This window comes from Lynx rufus, unplaced genomic scaffold (assembly GCF_022079265.1).
Source record: "Lynx rufus isolate CCGP_SWC_20201006 ecotype Redwood Valley unplaced genomic scaffold, mLynRuf1.p SCAF_43, whole genome shotgun sequence".
In the NCBI taxonomy this organism is placed as follows: domain Eukaryota; kingdom Metazoa; phylum Chordata; class Mammalia; order Carnivora; family Felidae; genus Lynx; species Lynx rufus.
Genome location: NW_025814860.1, coordinates 2,068,020 through 2,089,254, shown reverse-complemented (window position 1 = coordinate 2,089,254; position 21,235 = coordinate 2,068,020). Strand labels below are relative to the sequence as shown.

At 61.0% G+C, this 21,235-nt stretch overlaps 2 protein-coding genes across 12 annotated transcripts in view; one reads left to right on the top strand and one right to left on the bottom strand.

Moving 5' to 3' along the window:
- Nucleotides 1-1,119: 1,119 nt before the first annotated feature.
- Nucleotides 1,120-14,031, top strand: MPG (N-methylpurine DNA glycosylase). 2 transcript variants are annotated; one of them, XM_047097881.1, is made up of 4 exons: nt 1,120-1,203; nt 9,595-9,828; nt 10,676-10,880; nt 13,599-14,031. In XM_047097881.1, the coding sequence occupies exons 2-4, from the start codon at nt 9,607-9,609 to the stop codon at nt 13,991-13,993; spliced, it is 822 nt and encodes a 273-aa protein (XP_046953837.1). In that variant the 5' UTR covers nt 1,120-1,203; nt 9,595-9,606; the 3' UTR covers nt 13,994-14,031. The 2 variants fall into 2 exon arrangements, with proteins under 2 accessions (XP_046953837.1, XP_046953836.1); XM_047097880.1 differs by lacking the exon at nt 1,120-1,203 and adding an exon at nt 6,926-7,029.
- NPRL3 (NPR3 like, GATOR1 complex subunit) overlaps nt 13,976-21,235 on the bottom strand; it is a 44,984-nt gene continuing 37,724 nt past the window's right edge. For 8 of the 10 annotated variants that reach the window (XM_047097872.1, XM_047097873.1, XM_047097878.1 and 5 more), the window contains 5 exons: nt 19,708-19,814; nt 19,125-19,254; nt 16,581-16,770; nt 15,696-15,888; nt 13,976-14,920 (listed from right to left, as the gene is read on the bottom strand). In XM_047097872.1, the coding sequence (XP_046953828.1) occupies nt 14,755-14,920; nt 15,696-15,888; nt 16,581-16,770; nt 19,125-19,254; nt 19,708-19,814 (786 nt within the window). In that variant the 3' untranslated portion in view covers nt 13,976-14,754. Of the gene's footprint in view, nt 14,921-15,695; nt 15,889-16,044; nt 16,771-19,124; nt 19,255-19,707; nt 19,815-21,235 lie in introns of those variants that run through there. The other 2 variants (XM_047097875.1, XM_047097871.1) reach the window with 2 other exon arrangements.

Below are 21,235 nucleotides of genomic sequence, written 5' to 3'. Positions count from 1 at the left end.
ACGTTGGTCACAGCAATGCTCCAGCTCTGCTGCCCTCACTTGGGCCGTCTGCACAGCGGGAGGCTGGGTGGCTGCTTGGAAGGGTTGGAAAGGGGCCTGGGGCCTGGTACCTTCAATTTAGGGCCAATCAACTGTTGTGCCCACCTACTAGCCTCTGTCCCGTTCTCAGGGTAAAGGACCCAGCTTGCCCAGAATGACCCCTGGTGACAGGGGGGGTGTAGCCTTAGGGACCTCTGGGACCCCAGCCAGGTGGCGGGTTCCTCACCTTCCTCCTAATCTCTGGGGACTCTCTAGGGGCCTGGGACTGGCTCCCGGTGGGGGGGGGGGGCGGGGGATGGGGGAGAATCCAGCTTCTAGCTGGGCCAAACCTGAAAAGCTGGTTTCATCCTTGAATCTTCTCAGCTGGGAAGTCCCAGGGTTGGGGAGGGGGGCTCCCAGCACAAGGCTAGGGCCTTCAGACCCAGGACCCCCGCCCACCCAAACAGACACAGAGACACAGGACCCAAGCTGCACAGAAGGAACTCTGCTCAGGAACCAGCTGAGCCTTGGGCAGGCATGACTGGGGGATCCCCTGCCCATTCCCCACCCAGCCCCACAGACTTGCCCCCGGCAGGACAGACAGCCAGGCCCTCCCCCAGTCCCCTGAGCCCCTGGGGTCCTGCCATCTTCCCTGCAATAGAAAGCCAGCCTCTAGGCACGCCCCCACTCCCCCACCCCACGCCCTGCTGCTCTTGGTCACTAAGCACAAGATAGGGGGTGTCTTTGGGAGTAGATCCCAGGGCCCCGCAGCTCCAGTCTTTACAGATTAGGGAGACAAAGGTTGTGAAGCGGGAAGTAGGGTCAGTCCCCCGCCCCCACCTCCCCAGCTACTGCTATTATTGGTGATATTATTCCCATCCACAGTGACGACGGCTGCGACAGGGATGATTCCCGAGGAGTCCCACCCTCGGAGCTGGAGTTTCGACTTGGAGCACCACCCACCGGTGGCGGCCGGGAAGGAAAACGTCAGGGGGGGAGGGTTACAGCTTGGAGGAGCCTGGGGACACCCCCAGACTCCGAGCCCTCCCCAGGACCCTCAGCTGTTGGGCGGGGGCTGGAGCCGCGCTGTCCGGCCCGATCAGGCCGCTGGGACGTGCTAATCCGGCCATGGGCTATTTTTGCGCCGCGCCGGGTTAGGAATCCCGGGCTGGGCCGCCTCCGCGGGTGAGTCGGGAAACTCCGGGAAGGGAAGTCCGGCCGACCGGGGCGGGTACTCGCCGGACCCGGGACCCAGACCTGGAGCCCTCAGCCAGCCCGACTCCGGTCGCTCCCGGCGGCTCCGGCCACGGCTGGCTGAGGACGGGCCCCGGGGGCGGCGGACGCGAGCCCCGGAACCCGCCCGGCCCGCGGAGCCCTGCGCCCCGCTCCCGGCGCGCTCACTCACCGCAGCCGCCGCTGGCACCGAGGGTCCTCGGGGGGTCCTGAGGGCTCCGGGGAGGGGCTGCCACCGCCGGCCCGGAGGGCGCCCGCGCCGAGTCCCCGCCCGCGCGCCTGTCCGGCCCGCCCGCCCGGGAATGCCATGGAGCGAGGGGCGTGCGCGCCGGGGGCGGGCCCGGCCGGAGGGGGCGGCCGCGCTGACTAAGGGCTCAGGAATGCGCGCGGCCCGCCCGGCTCGAGTCACCTCCTCCGGGAAGGCCCCTGGGCTCCGCTCTCTCCGAGTCCGGCCGCTCGGACACCTGTGGCTGGGGGGGAGGGCCGGAGGGGGGGATGGGTTTGGACGCCTCGGCCGGGGAGGGAGGGCCTAGGGGCCCAACCGGACAGAGCCTCAGCGTCAAGGGCAGTCCTGTGTTCCTCAGCCTCTCCCAGACTCTAGAGTGAATCCTGACCTTATTCCTCCTTGACTTGTGCTTGAGAAAGGGGGGAAGGGGCGGTGTGGGACAGTGTCCCTGGGTCTCCTGTAAAGCGAACCACCAACCTCCTCCAAAGGCCCACACTAAATCCCTCTACGTTCACCCAGACCCATGTGAGCACTCACACTTACCCACGTTCCCGCTCGTGCATTCAAGCACGTACACACCCACGCGCTCTAACCACTCTCCCTGACTCACATATTCACACACACGTGTTTACAGACTCACACACACACCTACACACACACACACACACACACAAAACTGTACACACCATATCAACTTGCACATATTATACACATGCACACAACCACAATTGTACACTCCCATCTGTGTGTTTACACGCTGATGCACACCCTCACAGCAAAGGATTAGAGCAGTTACCCCCTCCCTGGACCCTGTGCTCTCCAGCAGGCACTCCCAGGCCAGGCTGGGCCTACGACCCCAGAAACATTCAGAGCAGAGGCGACACCGTGGCATCCACTCCTTGCTCTTCCCTCTTTCAGAGCCTGCCCACTGCCCCTGATAGGCTTATCCCTGCATTGTCTGAGTTGGATACAAAATGACCCATCTGCTTGAGGCTGATGGGAATTTCCCAGAATCCCTCTCTCTCGACATCCCAGGAGTATGTGGGGTCGAGAAAGACCTGGAAATGGGGGAGGGGAGTTCCAACAGCAGGGCATAGATAGGGCTGACCAGGTCCTGTGAGTGGTGGACGAGCCTAGGCTTCCTTGGGGTGGTCTCTCTTACTGCCTCAGAGAAGACATAACTGGGACCACAGGTCTCCTAAGGACCCTTTCACCAGATGCCAGAACACCTTGGGGCACATCTGGCCCAGCACATCAAGCCTCGCAGTGTCCTACAAATACGTCCTCAGGCCCTTTGCTGGTCTGGGACCAGGTGGCACTGGCCTGCCCCAAACAGAGCTGCTGCCACCGGTGGCCAACCGTGCTGGGCCTGACCGCAGACTTGGTTCCTGACCACACAGAAAAGAGAGTTGGCAGCTTGAGGCGGCAACCAATGTACGGGCTCTGGAAACTGGGCAAGGGACAGAACCCCTTGATCATGGCCTCACCTGTACCAGGGAACAAAGTGGTGCCGGCACATACTGGGACCTCTACGAACACAGGCACGTCAACACAATTCCTAGGTAGAGGGAGACAATGAAAGCTTTGGAAGGGCTACAGGAGGACTCCTCCATGGGGTGAGGGTTGGGGGGGGTGACTACAGGTGCACTGGGGACACCAGGCAGGAGGGAGCCTGCCTGGTGCTGATGCTCATGGCTCCTGCAGCCTACACGTGCCACTCCTCTCATGCCAGGCTCTCAGCCAAACAGGACAGTCTCTCCATACCAGGCATTCTCGACCCCTGCCAGGGGTAAGCAGGCCCCGCCCACCTGGATGCCCAGACTGGGCTGGCAGGGCCAGCAGTGGTGTCAGTTCTGGAGGCCGGGGCCCGGGCTCACGTCCAAAGCATGCCACGGCTGGGCATCCGGTGTTGGCAGGTCCCCCTCCTGCAGTGGATGCTTCAGGGTGCCACTCCATGACCCGCTCCGTGACCCAGACACTCATTCCCAGCTGCCAGGAGTACTGGCCATGGCTGGCCCACAGCTGAAGTCCCCCTCCAAGGAGTCACCTTCAGTGGACAAGAGCCGCCTTGCCAAAAATCATACTCTTTCCCCAGAGAGGGTGGTCTATGTGTTCAGTGACAGGTAAATGGCCTCCCCCTGCGTTCATTTAAGCTATCTCCGAAGGGCCCTCTCAGCACTGGGCTTCAGTGGGAGCCCCAGCAGTCTCTGTTGCAAACCCTTGCCCCTCACAGGTGTTGATCCCAAGGCATGTCTCAGTATACCCTGGCAGGCAAATCCAGGACCCCCCATGTTCTCAACCCAGCTCAGCATCCTGAACAAGGACCTTGGGATCAAAGGGTGGTGCGAGCAGAGGCCTGGACACATGAGCGCTCAGGCCTGGACCTAGTCCACAGGGACACATGTATTCACATCTGTATGTTCTGCTTCACGTCTGTCCCACTGCCCTGTGCTCTGGGGAAGGAGCCCCTACAGGGAAAGCCGGCTGCCAGTCCTTCTCTTTCCTCCTCGTCCGAGCCCTAGAGAAATGGAAATCAACTGCAACTGTGGACAGGTGACTAGGTGTGGATGGATATCTGGACCACCCCCATGGCTGTGGACCTCACTCTAGGACCTGAGGGGGTAAGATCCTGACCAACAGCAGGAGTCCCCATCAGCTACCCTGGAATCCTCAAGTCAGCAGGCCAGTTCCTGGGCTTTGGGGAGCCTGGATGGGCCTGGCACCAGCCCCTGGCTATTTGGGGAGGAGAGGGAAGTGGGCCAGGCCAGCCGGGGGCCTGAAGTCACTAGCTATTTCCAAGGCAGCTGCCTGTCCCTGTGTCTCAGTGCATGGCAAGGGGTCCCGTAAGTGCCTCGGGCCAAGGCTCAGCAGCATTGGCGGCACAGCCCCAGAAAGGGAGGATGCAGCCCCCATACGTCTCCTTGGGCTGCCTTCTCTTCCCAAGGGGGCTCTGATCCCCCTGCCCTGCCCAGAACCCGTCAGATTCAGAGCGCCTTGGAGGCCACTTGGGTTGCCAGAACCGCTAAGAAGCTGCCAGAGGGCTGGCCCTCTGCTATCTGCCGTGGAGTCCACTGGGCCCTGACCCAACTCTCCCTTCAACAGTGTCAGCATCCCTCCATCAGAGAAAAGGACACTGAGCTAGTGTGCTGGGTGCTCTGCAAGAGTGCTGCTGCTGGGACTGTGGCCTCTGTGCTGTCCCTTCAGGGCTTTAGTCATGGCCCCTCCGTGGGCGGGCCCAGCCCCAGCACCGACTCCTTTCAAAGCATGGAGGGTGTCCTCAACTCCATCTCGCACTGACAGCCAGCCTCCAGCACGTCTACCGGCCCAGCAGCAAGGCACACTGAGGACAGAGAAGGCCCTAGGACCCTCCTCCCACCGGGACCACCTTCTCTGACCCCCAGCCAGCCTGCCCGGCAGGCCACAGTGGGAATGCTCAGCCCACCACTTCCAGCCTGCGGTGGGGCCTCAGACCGCTAACCAGGAAATGGGGGCGGGCCGGTGGAGGGCCCACCCTGGAGAGGTTTCGCAAGCCCCTGCACTCAGGCTGAAACATCTGGAGAAGTACACTGCTGGCACCGGCCCTGCCTCCTCCTCCTGGGGGCCAGGGCTGCGCTCCAGCCTCTCTCTCCTCATCCTCAAGGTGGGAACAAGCAGGCTCCTCCCCGATTTCTATAAGGACCATGAGCCATTTGTCAAATGAGAATAAAAATTAATACAAATGGCATCCACCCTGCCCCGGCCCTCACCAGGAGGAGGGGGCCCAACTGAGGCCTCACTTTCCCTCCTGGAGAGAGGGAGGTTGGAAAGGGAGGAGAGAAGGGGGACTGGACACAAAGGAGGGCAGGAAGGGGGAGTCATTGTTTGGGCAGAATGGCTGCAGGGGGTAAGGAGGAAAGAAACGGGTGGGAGTCACATCTAAGCCTGCCTTACAAGCATGGATTTATGACACATTGCCCACCCCCGGAAGGAAGCGGCACATAGTGCCACAAACAGCTGGGTGGCTTCCAGCAGGCAGCTGGAAGGCTGCAGCCCTTCCCTCCCCAGGAAGTCCTGATGGGAGCCCTGAGGGGAGGGGGCCAGCAGTACTGCTGGCCCAGGGCCCAGGCTGAAGTTCAGCTCCTGGGCTGTTCAGAGGAGGGGCCTAGCTGGAGACCAGAGTCCTCCCAGCTGGACCGACCCTGTGCTCATCTGAGGCCTATTCACATTCACATGGCCCATCCGGGCACTTCCCACCTGACATCATCCTATGCCCAGTCGCTGAGGCCCCACAGGTACCCCCTTGCAGGGCCAGGGTCACAGAAATCAAAGCGTAGACGGCGCTCCTCAAGGGTTTTTCCAGAGTGGGTGGTACAGGAGGGTGGGACTGTGCCAGCCACAGCAAAGGGGACCTGCAGGGGAAGAGACCCTAGAGCTACAGAGTGTGTGTGTGTGTGGGGGGGGGGGGTATTCTGCTGGGTGTCGAGGCCCGTACCCTCCTGGTCCACTGAGCCACAGGAGCCGGCAGTGTGCCCCTCCCCGCCATGGTTGTCCCCAGCCAACAGCCCCTGTGCTTGAACACTTCCCACTCATGGCCCTTCCTTCCTCTGGATCAGGCACTGCCCTCCCCAGATTCCCCTCCCCTCCTCTTCTGGACTCCAATCCGACTTGAAAGGTTACAGGCAGGGTGAGCCACATCAGAGGTGGAGGGCCGCACGTTCCCCATACGGCCCCCAGACGCCGCCCTTCCCGGCTGCAGGCTGCAAGCGCAAGCCGGGTGTTCCCGGGTCCCCAAAGTCCTAGTCCCGGCCTCAGCCTCTAGAGGAGACTGGCCGTGATCCAGCAAGCCCGTTCCAGGGCGTGGGCAGGCTCCTCTGGGCATCTTTGGGCGGCAGAAGGGTTGGAGGCTACACTGCAGACAGTATTCTCAGACCCGCTAGCGATGATGACCCCGGCAGGGGCTTCCGGATACGCCTGGCGTCCGCTTCCTGGACAGTCTTCCTGGCCCACTCCCCATGTCCTCTCCCCACAAATGCCCCCCCGGAGGTCTGGAGCAAGTAACACCCCTCCCCCGTCCAGGAAGCGCATTCCGAGGACCGGGACTCAGCCACCACCTCCCTAAGGCGCACGCCGCATCACCCCACCCCCCAACCGGCGCCCCTCGAGGGCCAGGAAGACACAGGACGGACCAGTCCTCTTGGGAGTCTGACTACTGGCTGGCGGCCGTGCACGGACCACGGTGCACACGGGGGCGGGAGGCCGGTCACTGGGGGAGGCACCAGGCTGCGGGGGTGCTCGCCCCAACCCCAGACGCCTTCTCCCGGGTCTCACGCCACGAGAGTCCCAGCCGCCCCGGGCCTACGTCCAGGATGGGCGGAGGCCCCCTGGCTCCTCCTCCGCGGGCGGATCCGCGCCGCGCTCGCCGCCACCGCGCCGGGCTTCCGTCCTCCCGCGCGCAGGCGCCGGCGGCACTTCCGGGGTCGCCTCGGCGGGGCGGGTGGGCTCCACGCGCTGGGGGTCCCCACGCCCGGAACCCCGGCCCCAGCCGCGGGATGCCCGCGCGCGGGGCGGGCCAGGTGAGTGTGCGCCCACGTGAGCGCGCTTCTCGCTCCGCGCGCGGCCGCCCCGCGCTACGGCCGAGCAACGGTCTCCGGGGCGATCATCCCCCCCCCCCCCGCCCCCCGGAGTCGTTCAGCCGGCGGACCGCTGAGCGAGAACCCGGGGGAAACCAGTAACGCGGGCCTCACTTCCCAGACAGGCGCCCACCGGTGTGTTGGCCCTGGCTGGGCTGCTCCATCTGCCAGTAGAAAAGCTGAGGCCCGGCCGAGGTCGCCAGTGAAGTCTGGTTGGAGACCCCGACACCGGTTTCTTGGTTAAATGTGCACTCAGACCCAGCTCGGACATTCCCTCCCCAGGGGCCGGCCTGCTACAGAAATGACCCTGGCTGGGCCCGGGGGGCCACTTTCTCACGCTCCTCGCCTCAGTGCCCGTCACAGCCGGATAAATGGTCTCTCTATACTTACTAACCTCGTGTTTGCCCACGTTGTGATGGAGGGCTGGTGGGCACCCACATCCAGGCCAGGCTGTTTCCTGCCCTCCGCCGGGCGGGCCTACTCTGACAAGAGACCCTTGTCCCCAGGTTTTGCCTGGAGACATCCCAGGTGGAGGGTGTTTCTTTTTAATCTTTTAAAGTAGATTTATTTATTTTGAGAGAGAGAGAGTGAGAGCGAGCCGGGGAGGGGCGGAGAGAAGGAGAGGGAGGCATGCAAGCAGGCTCCAGGGTGTCAGCTCTGAGCCGGCGGCGGGGGGGGGGGGGGGGGGGGGGGGTCTCGATCTCATGGAACCGTGAGATCCTGACCTGAGCCACCCAGGCGCCCGAGGGCGTTTCTTCCTGACATTCTTTGAGTGCTTGCTGTATGCCAGCCGACTGCATACCTGACTTCTCTCATTTTATCCTCGTAACTTTGTGTGGCAGATGTTGGTTACTTTTCTACAGATGAGGAAACAGAAGCACAGCCACTTTAGGTGATTTTCTGGGGCCCCTTGTTCAGGGAACCGTCCTTTCTAACCGGTGCCAGGGAAGCATGTGAGTGCCCACGTACAAAGTTTGAGGCAGTGCTCACTCTTGGGTGCAACAGCAGGGGCACCCCGCTACTTAGCCCTGGGCCAGTCCATCACCACAAAGGCCTGTGAGGCAGGTTGAGGTTCTAGGTCTCTGACGGGGAAACCGAGGCCTCTCTCTCAGCCTCTGTCCCTGTGCAGCTTTATGAGTCCCTCCCCACCCAGGGTGGACCAGTGCTGACCCAGAATGACCCAAGTGCCATGAGGCAGGCAGGGGGCCAAACTCCCAAGTGGCAGCGTCCCAGCGCCTGAGCCCATGGCGGGTATTGGCAGATGGGCTGGGCTGCAAAGACGGTCACGTCAGTGTCCACTCTCAGTAGACTGGCGGTCTCCTTTTGCCGTGGAGCGTCAGCACTTATGTTAAAAATAATGGGTCTGTCACATGCCAAGGAGATGTGGGTACTACTGAAGACCAGCCCTTGAGCGGGGTGTTTCCCAGGCCCCCGTGCTCACCTGCTCCCTTCATCTTATCCCACTTGCTGGAGAGCAGCTGGTCTCAGAACAGCTGAGCATGTGTGGTCGGGTTTCTCAGGCTGTGTGGCAGCAGGTGGGAGGCTGGGTCTCGTCCCTTGAGAGACCTCACCTTTGCCCCGCTTGCTCCTTATCATTATGATATCCCGGGTCATGAGAGGGGATAGTCGGGGACTCACCAGGGGTCATGCCTGAGCCCTTGGGATGGAGCAGAGAAGACAGTCAGCAGGTGCGCATCCACCTGTGTGTGGCCTTCTGAGCCCTTCTGAGGAGGGGATGGTACAGCGGGAGCCCTGCCAACGTGTCAACAGGGTGGGAGGGGAGTGTGGATGACACAGCAACACAAAACCCATTCCTTGGCCAGGCCCCATCAAGGTCATGGCTGTGCTTTTAAACTCCTGGTTAGGGTCAGTGCAAAGGGCTGGGTTCAAGAAATAAGATCAAAAGTTCGTTGGGGGGGGGGGGGGCGCCTGGGTGGCTCAGTCGGTTAGGCATCCAACTTCAGCTCAGGTCATGATCTCACGGTCCTCGCGATCGAGCCCGTGTCGGGCTCTGTGCTTAACAGCTTGGAGCCCGGAGCCTGCTTCGGATTCTGTGTCTTCCTCTCTCTCTGTTCTGCCTCCGTTCGCCCTCTCTCCTTTTCTCAAAAATAAATAAGAATTAATAAAAAAAAGTTTGGGGTCCACATGATGAGTGGGAATAAGGGTACCAGCCCTCCTGTCCTAGGCTCAGATGCCCACTCTCCCCTCCCCAGGCCCTGCAGCCCTTTGCCACCAGGCTGTGCATCCGCAGCGTGTGGAGGGTGTGTGGATTAGAATGGCTACCCTGACCCTGCCACCGACCGCCTGTCCCCATTTCCCAGGGCTTCCTGGGGCCCAGCATGGGGCTGAGTATAGCATTCGGCTTGCACCTTGCAACAACCCACCAGGTGGCTGCCTGCCTCCATTTTGCAGGTGAAGCAGGCAGTCAAATCTGGTCCTTGAACCCCACCAGCCTGACTTCACCACAGAAGCTATTCAGAGTATTTATTTTGTCTGTTTTCATCACAGCTTTCCCGAAGAATGGGGCAAAAAAAGCAGCGACTGTTGGAGGCACGACGGCATCAGAGCCTAACAGACGGAGCCCAGATGCCTTCCACCATGGAGCCCTGCTTGGGGCCACCTGCACCCCTGGGACCCCAGCGCAGCATCTATTTTTCAAGCCCCAAAAGCCACTCTGCACAACTGGGATCTGAGTTTTTCGACCAGCCTGCAGTCCCTCTGGCTCGGGCATTTCTGGGACAGGTAATATAATGTGGCCAAGGAATAGGTGGAAAGTCTTCAGGCTGAGAACTCAGCTCCCTGGCACAGTCAGCACTTCACAGGCCCTCCCTGGTTCCACTGCGGCCTGAGCTCCTCTCCTAGGTGCTCTGTTGACCTGAAAGCACCGCCCCTCCAGTGATATCCCCTGGAAACTGCCCCCTGCCCTGTCCTCAGCCGGCGCCCCTGTCCCCTCTGGGTGCCACCCCTGGCCCAGGGTACTGTCTGAGCCAACCACAGCCAGCGCATCTTCCTGGCATAACGCCTACACTGACCCCCTGCTTGTGGAGCTGACTACACCCAGGGCTGTGGTCCAGGCCAGGGGTGCTACGGGCACCTGTCTTGCTGCTCAGAAATGCCTATCAGAGCTAGGTGGGTGGGAGCTAAGTAGGGTGGTCCTTCGTGGGTTAGTCCAGGTGGAGGGGGCTACACAGGCTCTGGGGGTCCAGCTGTGTGGGAAGAGCATGGGGGCCCTGTGCCCCCCACGCTGCCCTGCACTAGGCTAAGCATTTCAGTCCAAGGGGGACTTGGGGGGGAGGAGGCAAAGAGACGGAGGCCTTACCAAGAAGACTGGGAAGTGTGTGGTTGCAGTGGTGCCGACTTTCCAACGCAGCCCGGGCCGGAGCTTGAGATTGCTGCTAGCTGTGGCCAGGACACTTAGTGAGCAGGGCCTGTGGTCCGGGGGGTTGAGCAGGACAGAGGGGACGGCAGGGGACCCGGCTGGACCTGGGTGCCCTGGTGCATCCTGAACCGGGGCGATGAGGCCCAGGCTGTGAGCTCTCACAGTTGAGTCTCTGCTGCTTGCTGCCCTAAGCAGACTGACTGCCCACAGGTCTTGGTTCGGCGACTTGATGATGGCACAGAGCTCCGCGGCCGCATTGTGGAGACGGAGGCATACTTGGGGCCCGAGGATGCAGCTGCTCATTCGAGGGGTGGCCGGCAGACCCCCCGCAACCGTGGCATGTTCATGAAGCCAGGAACCCTGTACGTGTACATCATCTATGGCATGTACTTCTGCATGAACGTCTCCAGCCGAGGTGAGCAGAGTCCCCTTAGCTGGCAGCTGGGAGACCCATGGGAACACCAGGCTGGGGCAGGTACCTGAGCAAGGAGGTGTCAGTGCTAAACTAGGTTGCAGTTTTAGGAATCCTGGCTACACTGACAGGATGGTTATAGGTGCCAGAGGCCCCGACGGGATAGAGGTCATGGGTTGACCTGAACACAGAGCAGACAGGTTCCACAAGGCCGCCCATGGTCACAGAGCTCAAAGGTGGCGTCCCCTGTGGCCCAGAGTAGACCTGTGGGGGGCCGGTTGTGGGCAAACAAGGGTGAGATCAATCTGGGTCGAGTTGGGCTCAGGCCAGAGCCTTGCCAGAGGTCAGTTACAGGGTCTGAACCTGTCGTTCTCAACGTGCTACTGGCGTCTAGCGGGTGAGGCCAGGCATGATGCTGGATAGCTCACAGGCACACGTTGGCCCCCGTCACACAGAATCACCTGGCCCCAAACATCAGTAGTGCCCAGAGATGCTGGTCTAGAGCACCCAGGAGAACCCATTCACCCTGTGGGACCTGCTCTGGGGCGGCTTCTGTTTTCCTGAGCAGGTGGCTGCTTTCTGGAAGGCCTGTGCTCTGAAGGAACAACCCACAGCGTCGTCCTGTCAGAGGCACCACTGACCAGGAGCAGGGTCTGCCTGGCCCACTCTGACTAGCCAGTCTCCACATCTGTATGCGTGTTGAGCTTCCTCCCTGACCATCCCAAGAAAGCAAATGCTTGAGGAGACCACAGAGAGGCGTGGGGTCTGGTATGCTGTGTGTCACACATGATTCCAGTGGCCTGGAAGTTGTGATTGCGCGGAGTGGACAGCTGGGCCTGTCCACTGTCAGAGCCACATGGGCCCCAAGATTGGTCCCATGCCCGGCACAAAGCAGGTGTTGAGCGAAGCTGAGTGACTGGAGATGAGAGGAAGGTGGGGACCACCCCAGAGGGTCGGTCCTCTTACCACCCTGGAAAACTTATCTTGGTTGTCTGGCTTTTCTTTGGCAATAGAACCAACCCCCTCTTGTGAAGTGGGACTGAACTCGGACAAGGAGAGAGAATGAGTCTGGTGATGCCTGGGGCTATGGTCAAAAAAGAAGGGGAGAAGCCTGGAATTTCTAGGGTCGGGGGGCAGGGGGAGGGTGGGTACAGCGGACAGGGCAGACACGGGAGGTAGCACATTACTTTCTGGACACATGACCAAGATGCCCCGGAAACATCCAGGTCGGGGGGGCAGGAAACCACATGGGTGCAGACAGGGCCAAGGGTCATCCAGCTAGAGGGAGGAAGAGGGGAGGCCAAGGACATGGTCGTTGCCTGCCTGCCATCAGTGTGGAGGTGCCACAGAAATGACCAGGAAGGCAGGTGGTATAGACAGAGGACTAGCGGGTGAGGACGGGTAGACTTGGTGGGAAGAGGTCATGCTTTCATCAGGACGTGGGACTCAAATGCATTCCAGGAAAGGGGTGTGGGGACAGAGGGATAGGCTCCTCCTTCGCCGCATGTGCAGGGGCTCATTGAGACACCGAGGGACATGTGTGGCACCCACGGGGCACCCTGAGGATGGTGGGCTAAGAAGGGCCCAGGAAAAACAGAGGCCCAGGAACTTGAGGTTTCGCTTGCTCCCGAGAGATACTTTAAAAAATCGGTTGGTTAAGGGACATCTGGTCACAAAACCCCCAACACTTGCCAGGTGCCGGCTACAAGGGAGACCATGGCTGCTGTAACCACTCAGGGCTCCCAGGTGCCGATGGGGAGAACCTTGTGGCCAAGGTCCAAGAGTGGAAACTGGCCTGGCCACCTGAGCCTCTTCAGACCCCCTGGTGGTGGGGGTGGGCCAAGTCGCTAGAACAGCCTTGCTGGAGGGTCAGGGCTCCTCTGGCCAGGGTCATCACTGTCCCCAGCCATGCAGGACTGAAGGAGTTTGGGGAGATGCATCTTCCCGAGTGAGCCCCTGGGCCCAGGGTATCCATTTGCGGTCTCCGGTCTCTAAAGTAGCTTCGCCTGAGCACCTCGCTGGCTGGAGCATTTGACTCTTGCTCTCAGGGTTGTGAGTTTTGAGTCCCACGTTGGATATAGAGATTACTTAAAAATTAAAAAAAAATAATAAATCTTCAGGTAGCTTGGACTGCTACACGAAGAGCCAGGGCTGGAAGGAGGTGAGGGGCTGTGTTGGCATCTCTTCCCACATGGTCTCCTGGGTCGCTGGGTGGGGCTCCCCCAACATCACGAGCACACTGGTGGCTGCTCTGAGCCAACCTCTCAGCTTGCCCAACAGATTCCAAGTAGGTGAGGTGAATGGGGTGCCCTGGGACCTGGTCAGAATCTGCCAGGTCTGAGGCTTCCTGCTTCCTGGTGGGTTGGCCATGCTCACAGACACCTGGCTCTCTGCGGTTCCCTTTGCCAGCCTCACAGTTGCTGCCAATCACCAAGCCAGAGGAAGCCAGAGAGGAGGCGGACTTACCAGCACCCTCCAGGCTTTTTTTGAGATAGGTTCTCCCTAGCTGGTGCTCAGGCATTCAGGCTGCATGGGGGAAGCCCCCACCTGGTGACACAGGTCGTGTGTGCAGAAGGTGGAGGCAGCCGAGTCTGGACACCGAGTGCAGGGGCGCCCAGGAAGGCAGCTGCGTCACACCCGTAGCGCTGCACGCACCCTGGGGTAAGGAGGGCAACCGGCCTGGGGAGACCTGGCTTTCTAGGCTGTCTGTCCGTCCCACAGGGGATGGGGCATGCGTCCTGCTGCGAGCGCTGGAGCCCCTGGGGGGCCTGGAGACCATGCGGCAGCTTCGCAGCACCCTCCGCAAGGGCGCCGCGGGCCGAGCCCTCAGAGACCGTGAGCTGTGCAGCGGCCCCTCCAAGCTGTGCCAGGCCATGGCCATCGACAAGAGCTTCGACCAGCGGGACCTGGCCAAGGACGAGGCTGTGTGGCTGGAGCGCAGCCCCCCGGGCTCCAGGGAGCCGGCTGTGGTGGCAGCAGCCCGAGTGGGCATTGGCCAAGCAGGAGAGTGGGCCCAGAAGCCCCTGCGCTTCTACGTCCAGGGCAGCCCCTGGGTCAGTGTGGTAGACCGAGCGGCCGAACAGAACTCACAGGCCTGCTCGGACAAGGCTTTTTAATTGTTCAAAGACCAAATAAATGCTTTATGTCTGGAAAAGGGTACTGCTTGTATCTCTGCCAGAGCTCCTCTCGGTAGCCGGCGTAAGCTTACAGTCCTTCTTCCTCCAGGACGCGACACTGGGGGCCGTGTGTGGGCAGGAGGCTGAACGCATCACTCCTCAGGCCTGCACGAGGGAGGGGAGCGTGTACCAGCGCAGACTCACCTTGAGGATGGGGATCAGCCCAGTCCCTTGTGTATCATCAGGTGTCAGAGAGGGAGTGACAGCTTGGTCATGAGCCCGCTGGCGGTTAACGCAAGGGCTGTGGTGAGGGCAGGGCCACTCAGGTGTTCCTGGCCCCCGGAAGGGCGGAGGGGTGGGGGCAGACGTGTTTCCGTGTATCCCCCAGGGTGACCAAGGGAAGGCAGCAGTGGAGGGGGTCAGGGGATGAGGACGGGGTTGGGAGGAGGGTCTGACAGAAACGCACGGCCCGAATTTGCGTGTGGAGCGAACGCAGCAGGCCTCCCTCTGAGGCATGAGTCCTGCACACTCCCTCCAGCTGGAAGCCTCGCCTCAGCTCAGATACTGAGGCTGCCTCCGGGACCAGACGAGACCGAGAACCTGGAGTACGGCAGGCCCAAGGCTGCCGCTGGACTGCAGTCCGGCTTCAGGCACCAGAGGGCTCCGCCCGGTGTAGGGGTGGGAAGCCCAGGGCTGGGGAGAGCCCAGCAGCCCCGCCGCGGGCAGCACCCTCTCTCCGCCTCCTCGTCTTCGGTCTGGTCTCAAGGGAGCAGTGCCTGGAACACCGCGATGACTGGGTCCTCATGGGTGGTCACCACCAGCACACTGCGGAACTTGTCAAAGAGCATGAGCAGCTGGGAGCGCCGCGTGTTCTCATTGTACATGATCTCCTCCAGGTGGTGGCGGCCCCGGAAGTAGTGCAGGAGCCTGGGGGGTGGGGGAAGGACAGCATGAGCCCAGGTGGCCTTTGGCCTCACAGCCGCTGGTGGGGATCTCAGGGCCTCGGGGAGGCAGCCACCCACACCTCCATCCCCAGCAGAGGCAGGAGAGGTCCCCTCAAGTGGGTCCGTGAGGACACCCGGCTACTCAAACCCTGGAGCCACGCGAGCCTGAGGGCCATTCCCGCCCTCGGCATCCTGACGTGGGTGGGGAAGTCCCATATGGCTACGGACCCAAAGAGGATCAGTGCTCTAGGGGGCCATCTGTGGCAGGGCTGGCGTAGGAGGCCTGGACGTGGCTGCTTCAAAGAGTTGCCTGGCATGCGGTTCGTGACTAAGGGTTTCCTCACCTCACCCAGAAAACCATACACCTGCAGGGCCCCCCACCCATCCCAAGTCAAAGCCGGGTCTGACAAAGTGTGTCACCAATGATCTAGGGAGGCCTGGAACCCCTTCCCCGCACTGCCTGGGCCAGTGGGCCAGTGCCTTTTCCCACGTGGGAAAAATCCCTGCCAACCCCCGTGAGGAGGAGAACGTGCTGCTGCTTCCAGAGAGGTGACAAGAGACACCCAGGAAGTCCTGGAGGGACCCCAACATCAGAGGCACCCCAGGTGGGGACACCACAGTGCCTGAGACGCCACCTCAACCAGCAACTGCCATTTGTCATCGATGGATTTCAGTTGGGATTGTGTTGGTTAAGTCCCCATCCACTTTCTGTTCTGACCCTAGAACTGAGCCAGCCCCACTGGTCACCGCGCCCCCACCTAGCAAACATGCGGAGGTCCTCGGGGTTCTGGGCCGCAGGCACGCTGAGGATGGCCGCCCGCTCGTGCTCCGAAAGGCTGGCCAGCAGGTTCTCCGTCATCCTCTTGTTCAGCGGGGAGTCCCCACTGGGGAGAAGCTCTGCACTGGAGTTGTCCATGCTGGGGCTCGTGAGGGTCATGTCGTCACTGCTGGCTGTGGGTGGCCACAGGTCAGGAAGCAGCCAAGCCCCCACACGTGCCCCTGTTGCGCCATCTGTGCCCACCGGGAATCCACCGCCACGCCCTCTGGTCAGGGCCCCCCCCCCACAGCACCAGGCAGGCCTGCCCACCCCGCCCCTCCTACCCGACATGGACAGGGTTCTCGGACTGGACCTGAAGACCAAGGTCAGGCCTGAGTCGAGGGAGCCTTCCAGCCCTTCATCTGCCCCGAGCCTGGGAACTGGGGCATGCTGTGGCCACAGTGGCTCTCTAAAGAAGGGGCTGTGACAGTCACTTTCTCTCCACAGGCCCTGGACACAGCAGTCTCAACTGTGACCTTCCAGTGATGGTGTGAAATCTGCTCTGATCCCAGGCTGCCCTTGACTCGCGCTCAGGAGCCCAGAGGCACGGCTTTCTCCTCAGAGCCACAGAAGTACAGCGAGGTCAGGGGGAGAGGTCTCCCGTCCTCCTTCAAGGGAGAGCCGCTCAGCAGGGGGCAGGGGCTCTCCGGGCGAGGACCCAATGGCCCACACAAGGTGTGGGTGTGCGCGCGCACGTGTGGCCACGCGAAGGTGCTCCAGTCGCTCCCAGCCGTGCCTGTGTCGGGATCCTGGCCGCCACTTCCAAGCACCCTCCCAAAGGCTGCCCCCACCCACCAGACACGTGCCCTGGGCAGGGGGCTCCTACTTGGGGAACCAAAGCTGAGGGCGTTGGGTGTGCTGAGGCTGCGGCCGCTGACCCTGGTGGCGAAGGGGACATCGTCCTCTCGAGGGTGGGGCTCATCCTCACTGGGCGAGGCCATCAGGCACACGTATGTGTGCAGCTGGACAAGGAGCCTGTGCTGCAGCATCCACACGACCATCTGAATGAGCTGGGTCTGCACAAGAGACAGTTGAGGCCCGGGTGGTAGGCGGGGTGGGGGGAAGGCTGGTCCCCCACCACCGCCCTGCTCCCCTCTGGGGAGGACCCGGGAGCCACGGCCCGAGACACGGTCCCCACAAGTCATCCCAGGCGTAAGGGCCACACGAGCTTCAGGGGCCCAACCCTAGGATACAAGGCTCCACATCTCAGAAAAGGAGCTCTTGGCTGCTGGCCGGCCTGCGAGCCCAACTCCCTGCTCCAGGGAAGGCGGCAGGGCCACAAGGGCACTGGGCTTACACCTGCACTGCTCCCACCACACACCTGGGCTTTCGTGCCCAGAGCCGAGGAACAGGACTTGCTCTGCCTTGTCTCCCCCAGGCCACTCAGCCCTGTCGCCCAAGCCCCCCACCGCACAGAGCCGGGCCCACTGTGGCCTGGACACCGTTCACAAAACGGCTGCTGCTCTGAGAGCAGGAAGTCCTCTCCTTGGGTCAACCTGGAAGCCTGCCCAGGGACGGGGAGCTGTAATGCGGTGTGCAGTCCTAGGGCGCGGAGTCCGCCCCTCCCTCGGGGGCTGCCACCTGACCGGGGGCAGGGAGGAGGCCTGTGCAGGCATGGCTTGCGCATGCCTGAGCAGGAAGGTGCATGTTCTCAGACACACACATCTGCCTGATCAGGTCTGCGGGGGTCCCCTCCTGGGAGGGGATGGCTGCCCAGGCATGAAAATAGGCATGTACCATGGGCGTGTTACGACCTGGTCAGACCAAATAAAATTGAAAAGGACTGTACTATAACTAAACTTAAAATTAACAAGTAAAACAAAGAGGCTTCTTAAGACCTCAAGAACACACTCCAGGCCCCGAAACAGGAGGTGTGACAAGAAGGCGGACTCAGGGGCACCTGGTGGCTCAGGCGGTTAAGCATCCAACTTTGAGTCAGGTCGTGATCTCACGGTCTGCGAGTTCGAGCCCCGTATGGGGCTCTATGCTGACAGCTCGGGGCCTGGAGCCTGCTTCACATTCTGTGTTTCCCTCTCTCTCTGCCCCTCCCCTGCTCACACTTTTGTCTCCCTCCCTCCCTCTCTAAAACATAAATAAACAACAATAAAAAGAAGCCACAGAAGAAGGAGGAAGAGGAGGGGGAGGAGGAGGAAGAAGAGGGGGAGGAGGAGGAAGAAGAGGGGGAGGAGGAGAAGCAGCAGCAGAAGGAGAAGGAGAAGCAGAAGGAGAAGCAGAAGGAGAAGCAGAAGGAGAAGAAAAAGGCCTCAGCCCGGGACTGTGCAGGACCAAACCCAGCTCCATCCGGGCCCTTGACAAGGGACAGGGTGGCCCCCCCAGGCATGGCTTGGAAAACCCACCCACCATCCAGACCATTAGGAAGCTTCTGCTGGGTACAGATGCAAAGCGTGTCTTTTATTCGGCTGGCATGGCCTGGCACAGTTCCCGGAAACCAAAGGCCCCATGAAAGGCGGCCTTTAGAACTGTCACACTCAGCATCTAAATGAACTCAAGAACCTGGATCTCCATCTCATTCACAACTTGAGAAGGGAAAGAATTTGCTTTTAAGGACTGGTTTAACAGATCTGTCGCTTATTAAAACAAATACTTTGGAAGACAAAGCCTTGAGAACACCCAGCCCCATCTCCAACACCTGCCCCATCTTGGCCCTGTGCTGGGTCCCTGCCCAGAATTCCAAAGCTCCAGGCATTCAGCGGAGAGGAGGCAGGCAGAGCCTTGTTCTTGGGTCGAGGCAGCACCTGGACCACAAGCCCCATACCTCCCTGGATGAGCCCTTGCCACACCCAGCAATCCCACCTGGCCCTCACTTTGCCCCAGGCCCAGTGGGGCCTGTTCCAGGCCTGTCCTCTCCAAATCCTCTTGGATGAGGAGATTCTGGGGACCAGTGAGCCCAGAACTTAGACCTATATACCCTGTGGCCACCTGAACTGTGGAGGGGGAGAGAGCAGGAGGGCAGGGCCCAAGTTCAGTGAAAACAAAGCCGATTCTACACACACACACACACACACACACACACACACACACACACACACACACACCCAAACCCAGGAAAGGGCACCACTCTCCTGCCATCTGGGCCTCTTAACTCTGTTCTACCCCAAGAACCACTCACCATAGCCAGGGTGGGCTCCACTGGAGTGGGGGTGGGGGGACTTGGGACTGCCCAAGTGTCTGCAGGTGGCCTGGCTGGGGAGCCAGCTTTTGATCACCTTGGCACATGTGCCACCTGCTCCCCAAAGGAAGCCCCCTCCTCCCCAAAACCAAGGCTAAGGGTGCAGCACTGAGGGCTCTGGGATGAGAAACTGACACCAGAGGAGTGGTTCCTGGGCTCCCCAAGACTCCTGCGACTTACCTCCTGCACCGGGGGGGCGAGGGGGTTTCTGAATTCTGACAAGGAGACGGGCAAGGAGAACTTAGCAAGGACAGATGGCAGGTCGTGAGCTGGAAACTGACGGGAGAACTGCTCAGCCAGTGGAGAGTACCTGGGGATGGGTAAGGTGGGCGTGCCCGTGAGCTCAGCAGGCTTCTCCGTCATCTCATGACATCTGTGCCCTCACCATGAGCCCAGGGTGGGCAGCAGGAAGGCTCAGCATAGCTGGTGGCCTAGGATGGGTGCAATGAGGACAGAGCCCAGATGCTCTCCCTCGAGGGGCAGAAGGAACGATGGGCACAGGCCACAGCCCCTCTGAGCCCCCAAGTCAAGACCAAGGCTCCCAACCCCCACCAGGCACCCCGTCCAGACCCCACTGGCCAGCAGACACGGGGGAGCACAGACCCCGCGTGGAAGCTCTGAATGCCAGAAGAGCACACGCCCAGGGCAGGCCACGTGGTCCTGGACCAGGCCAGAGTAAGAACCTGGACACAGCAGAGGCCAGTAACCAGCTCCAAGTGAGGTCCTGGCTGAGCAGAGGAGCACGGCCGCCAGAGGTACTCACAGACACACGCTGGCGTTGGGAGAGAGCATGTAGACGTTGTTCTCACACAGCGGGTAGATGATGATGGCCTTGCCCCAGTACACCAGGTGAGCCGCGAGCTGGAAAACCTGTAGGCAGAGGGAGCTGACGGCAACCCCCCACCCAGGGGCTTGGCACGGCAAGCACACAAGCCTTTGTATCACCGGTCGCTGTGTGGTTTGGGACAGTCACTTCCCACGGGACCCGGTGTTGTCCAGGCTGGCAGTAAGGAAAAGTCCCACGAGCATGGGGACATGTGAGGTGCTCAGGACCATGGGGTCAGCCCAGCTGAACAAGGGCCTTGTCTGAACAAGCTGGCAGAGGCCAGCACCCTGCTCCCACCAGGAGCCCAGCATGGGGATGGGTTTCCACATGGTAATGGATGTGGGTCAAACGAACCTGTCCTACACCTCCTGCACTCATCCCTGTGTGTCCCAGTATCCCGGGACCACGTTCCACTGCCCGGCTCTCCTGGACGCTCAGACAAGACGGGCCAGAGACAGACTAAGATGCCAGAAATTCCTTCCAACTTCAAGAGGGGAGCCCAGGTCTGAGGGTACGGCACCGGACACCTCTTTTTTTTGGTTTTGTTTTAGTTTTTTTTAACGTCTACTTATTTTTGAGACCTAGAGAGAGAGACACACAGTAGGGGAGAGGCAGCGAGAAGGGGAGACACAGAATCCAAAGCAGGCTCCAGGCTCTGAGCTGACAGAGCCCGATGTGGGGCTTGAACTCACGAACTGTGAGATCGTGACCCGAGCCAAAGTCGGACGCCTAACCGACTGAGCCACCCAGGCGCCCTGGCACTGGGCATTTCTAATTCTGCATCACCCAGGTGAGCCTGCTGCCCCTCCGTGCCATCACTATGTGTCCCCAAGTGGGCAAGACACCCCGACCCACATGCAAGGCCAGGAACACTGCTGAGTCCACCTCCACCTCATCTCGGCAAACAGGACCTCCAGTGGCACCACCAGTGCCAACGTGGCAGCAACTTCAGTTCCTTCACTGCCGCTCTTCTCTCTCATCCCAAGTCCTACTGAAGCTCACTCCAAAGCAAGGACACACCCACTTTCCTCCACCTGTCATCACCCTCACCCGTGGCGTCCACCCCCCACCACTCCCTGCAGCCCGAGCGCCGTTCTGGGGACCAGAGGTCTGAACTCGGATCCCAGGCTGCAGTGTCTGTCAGCAGGACGACTCTCTCCAGAGTCTCCGCCTCCTGTAGCAGCAGCCTTCCTTGGCCTGTGCGTGAGGCCACATCCCTCCAGTCTCTGCCTCCAGGGTCACATCCCCTGCCCACTTCTTACAAGGACAATCCAGGGTCACCGCCCATCTCAAGATCCTTTATCGCCTCTGCAAAGTCCCACGGGAGGTTGCATCCACAGGACCTGAGGGTTAGGATGCGAAGGTCTGTGGAGCCATTACTAAGCCAATCATAAGGAACGGACACTGTGATCAAAGATACTGTCCTAATTTATACATACAGAAAATCTGGAGGAATCTACTGTGT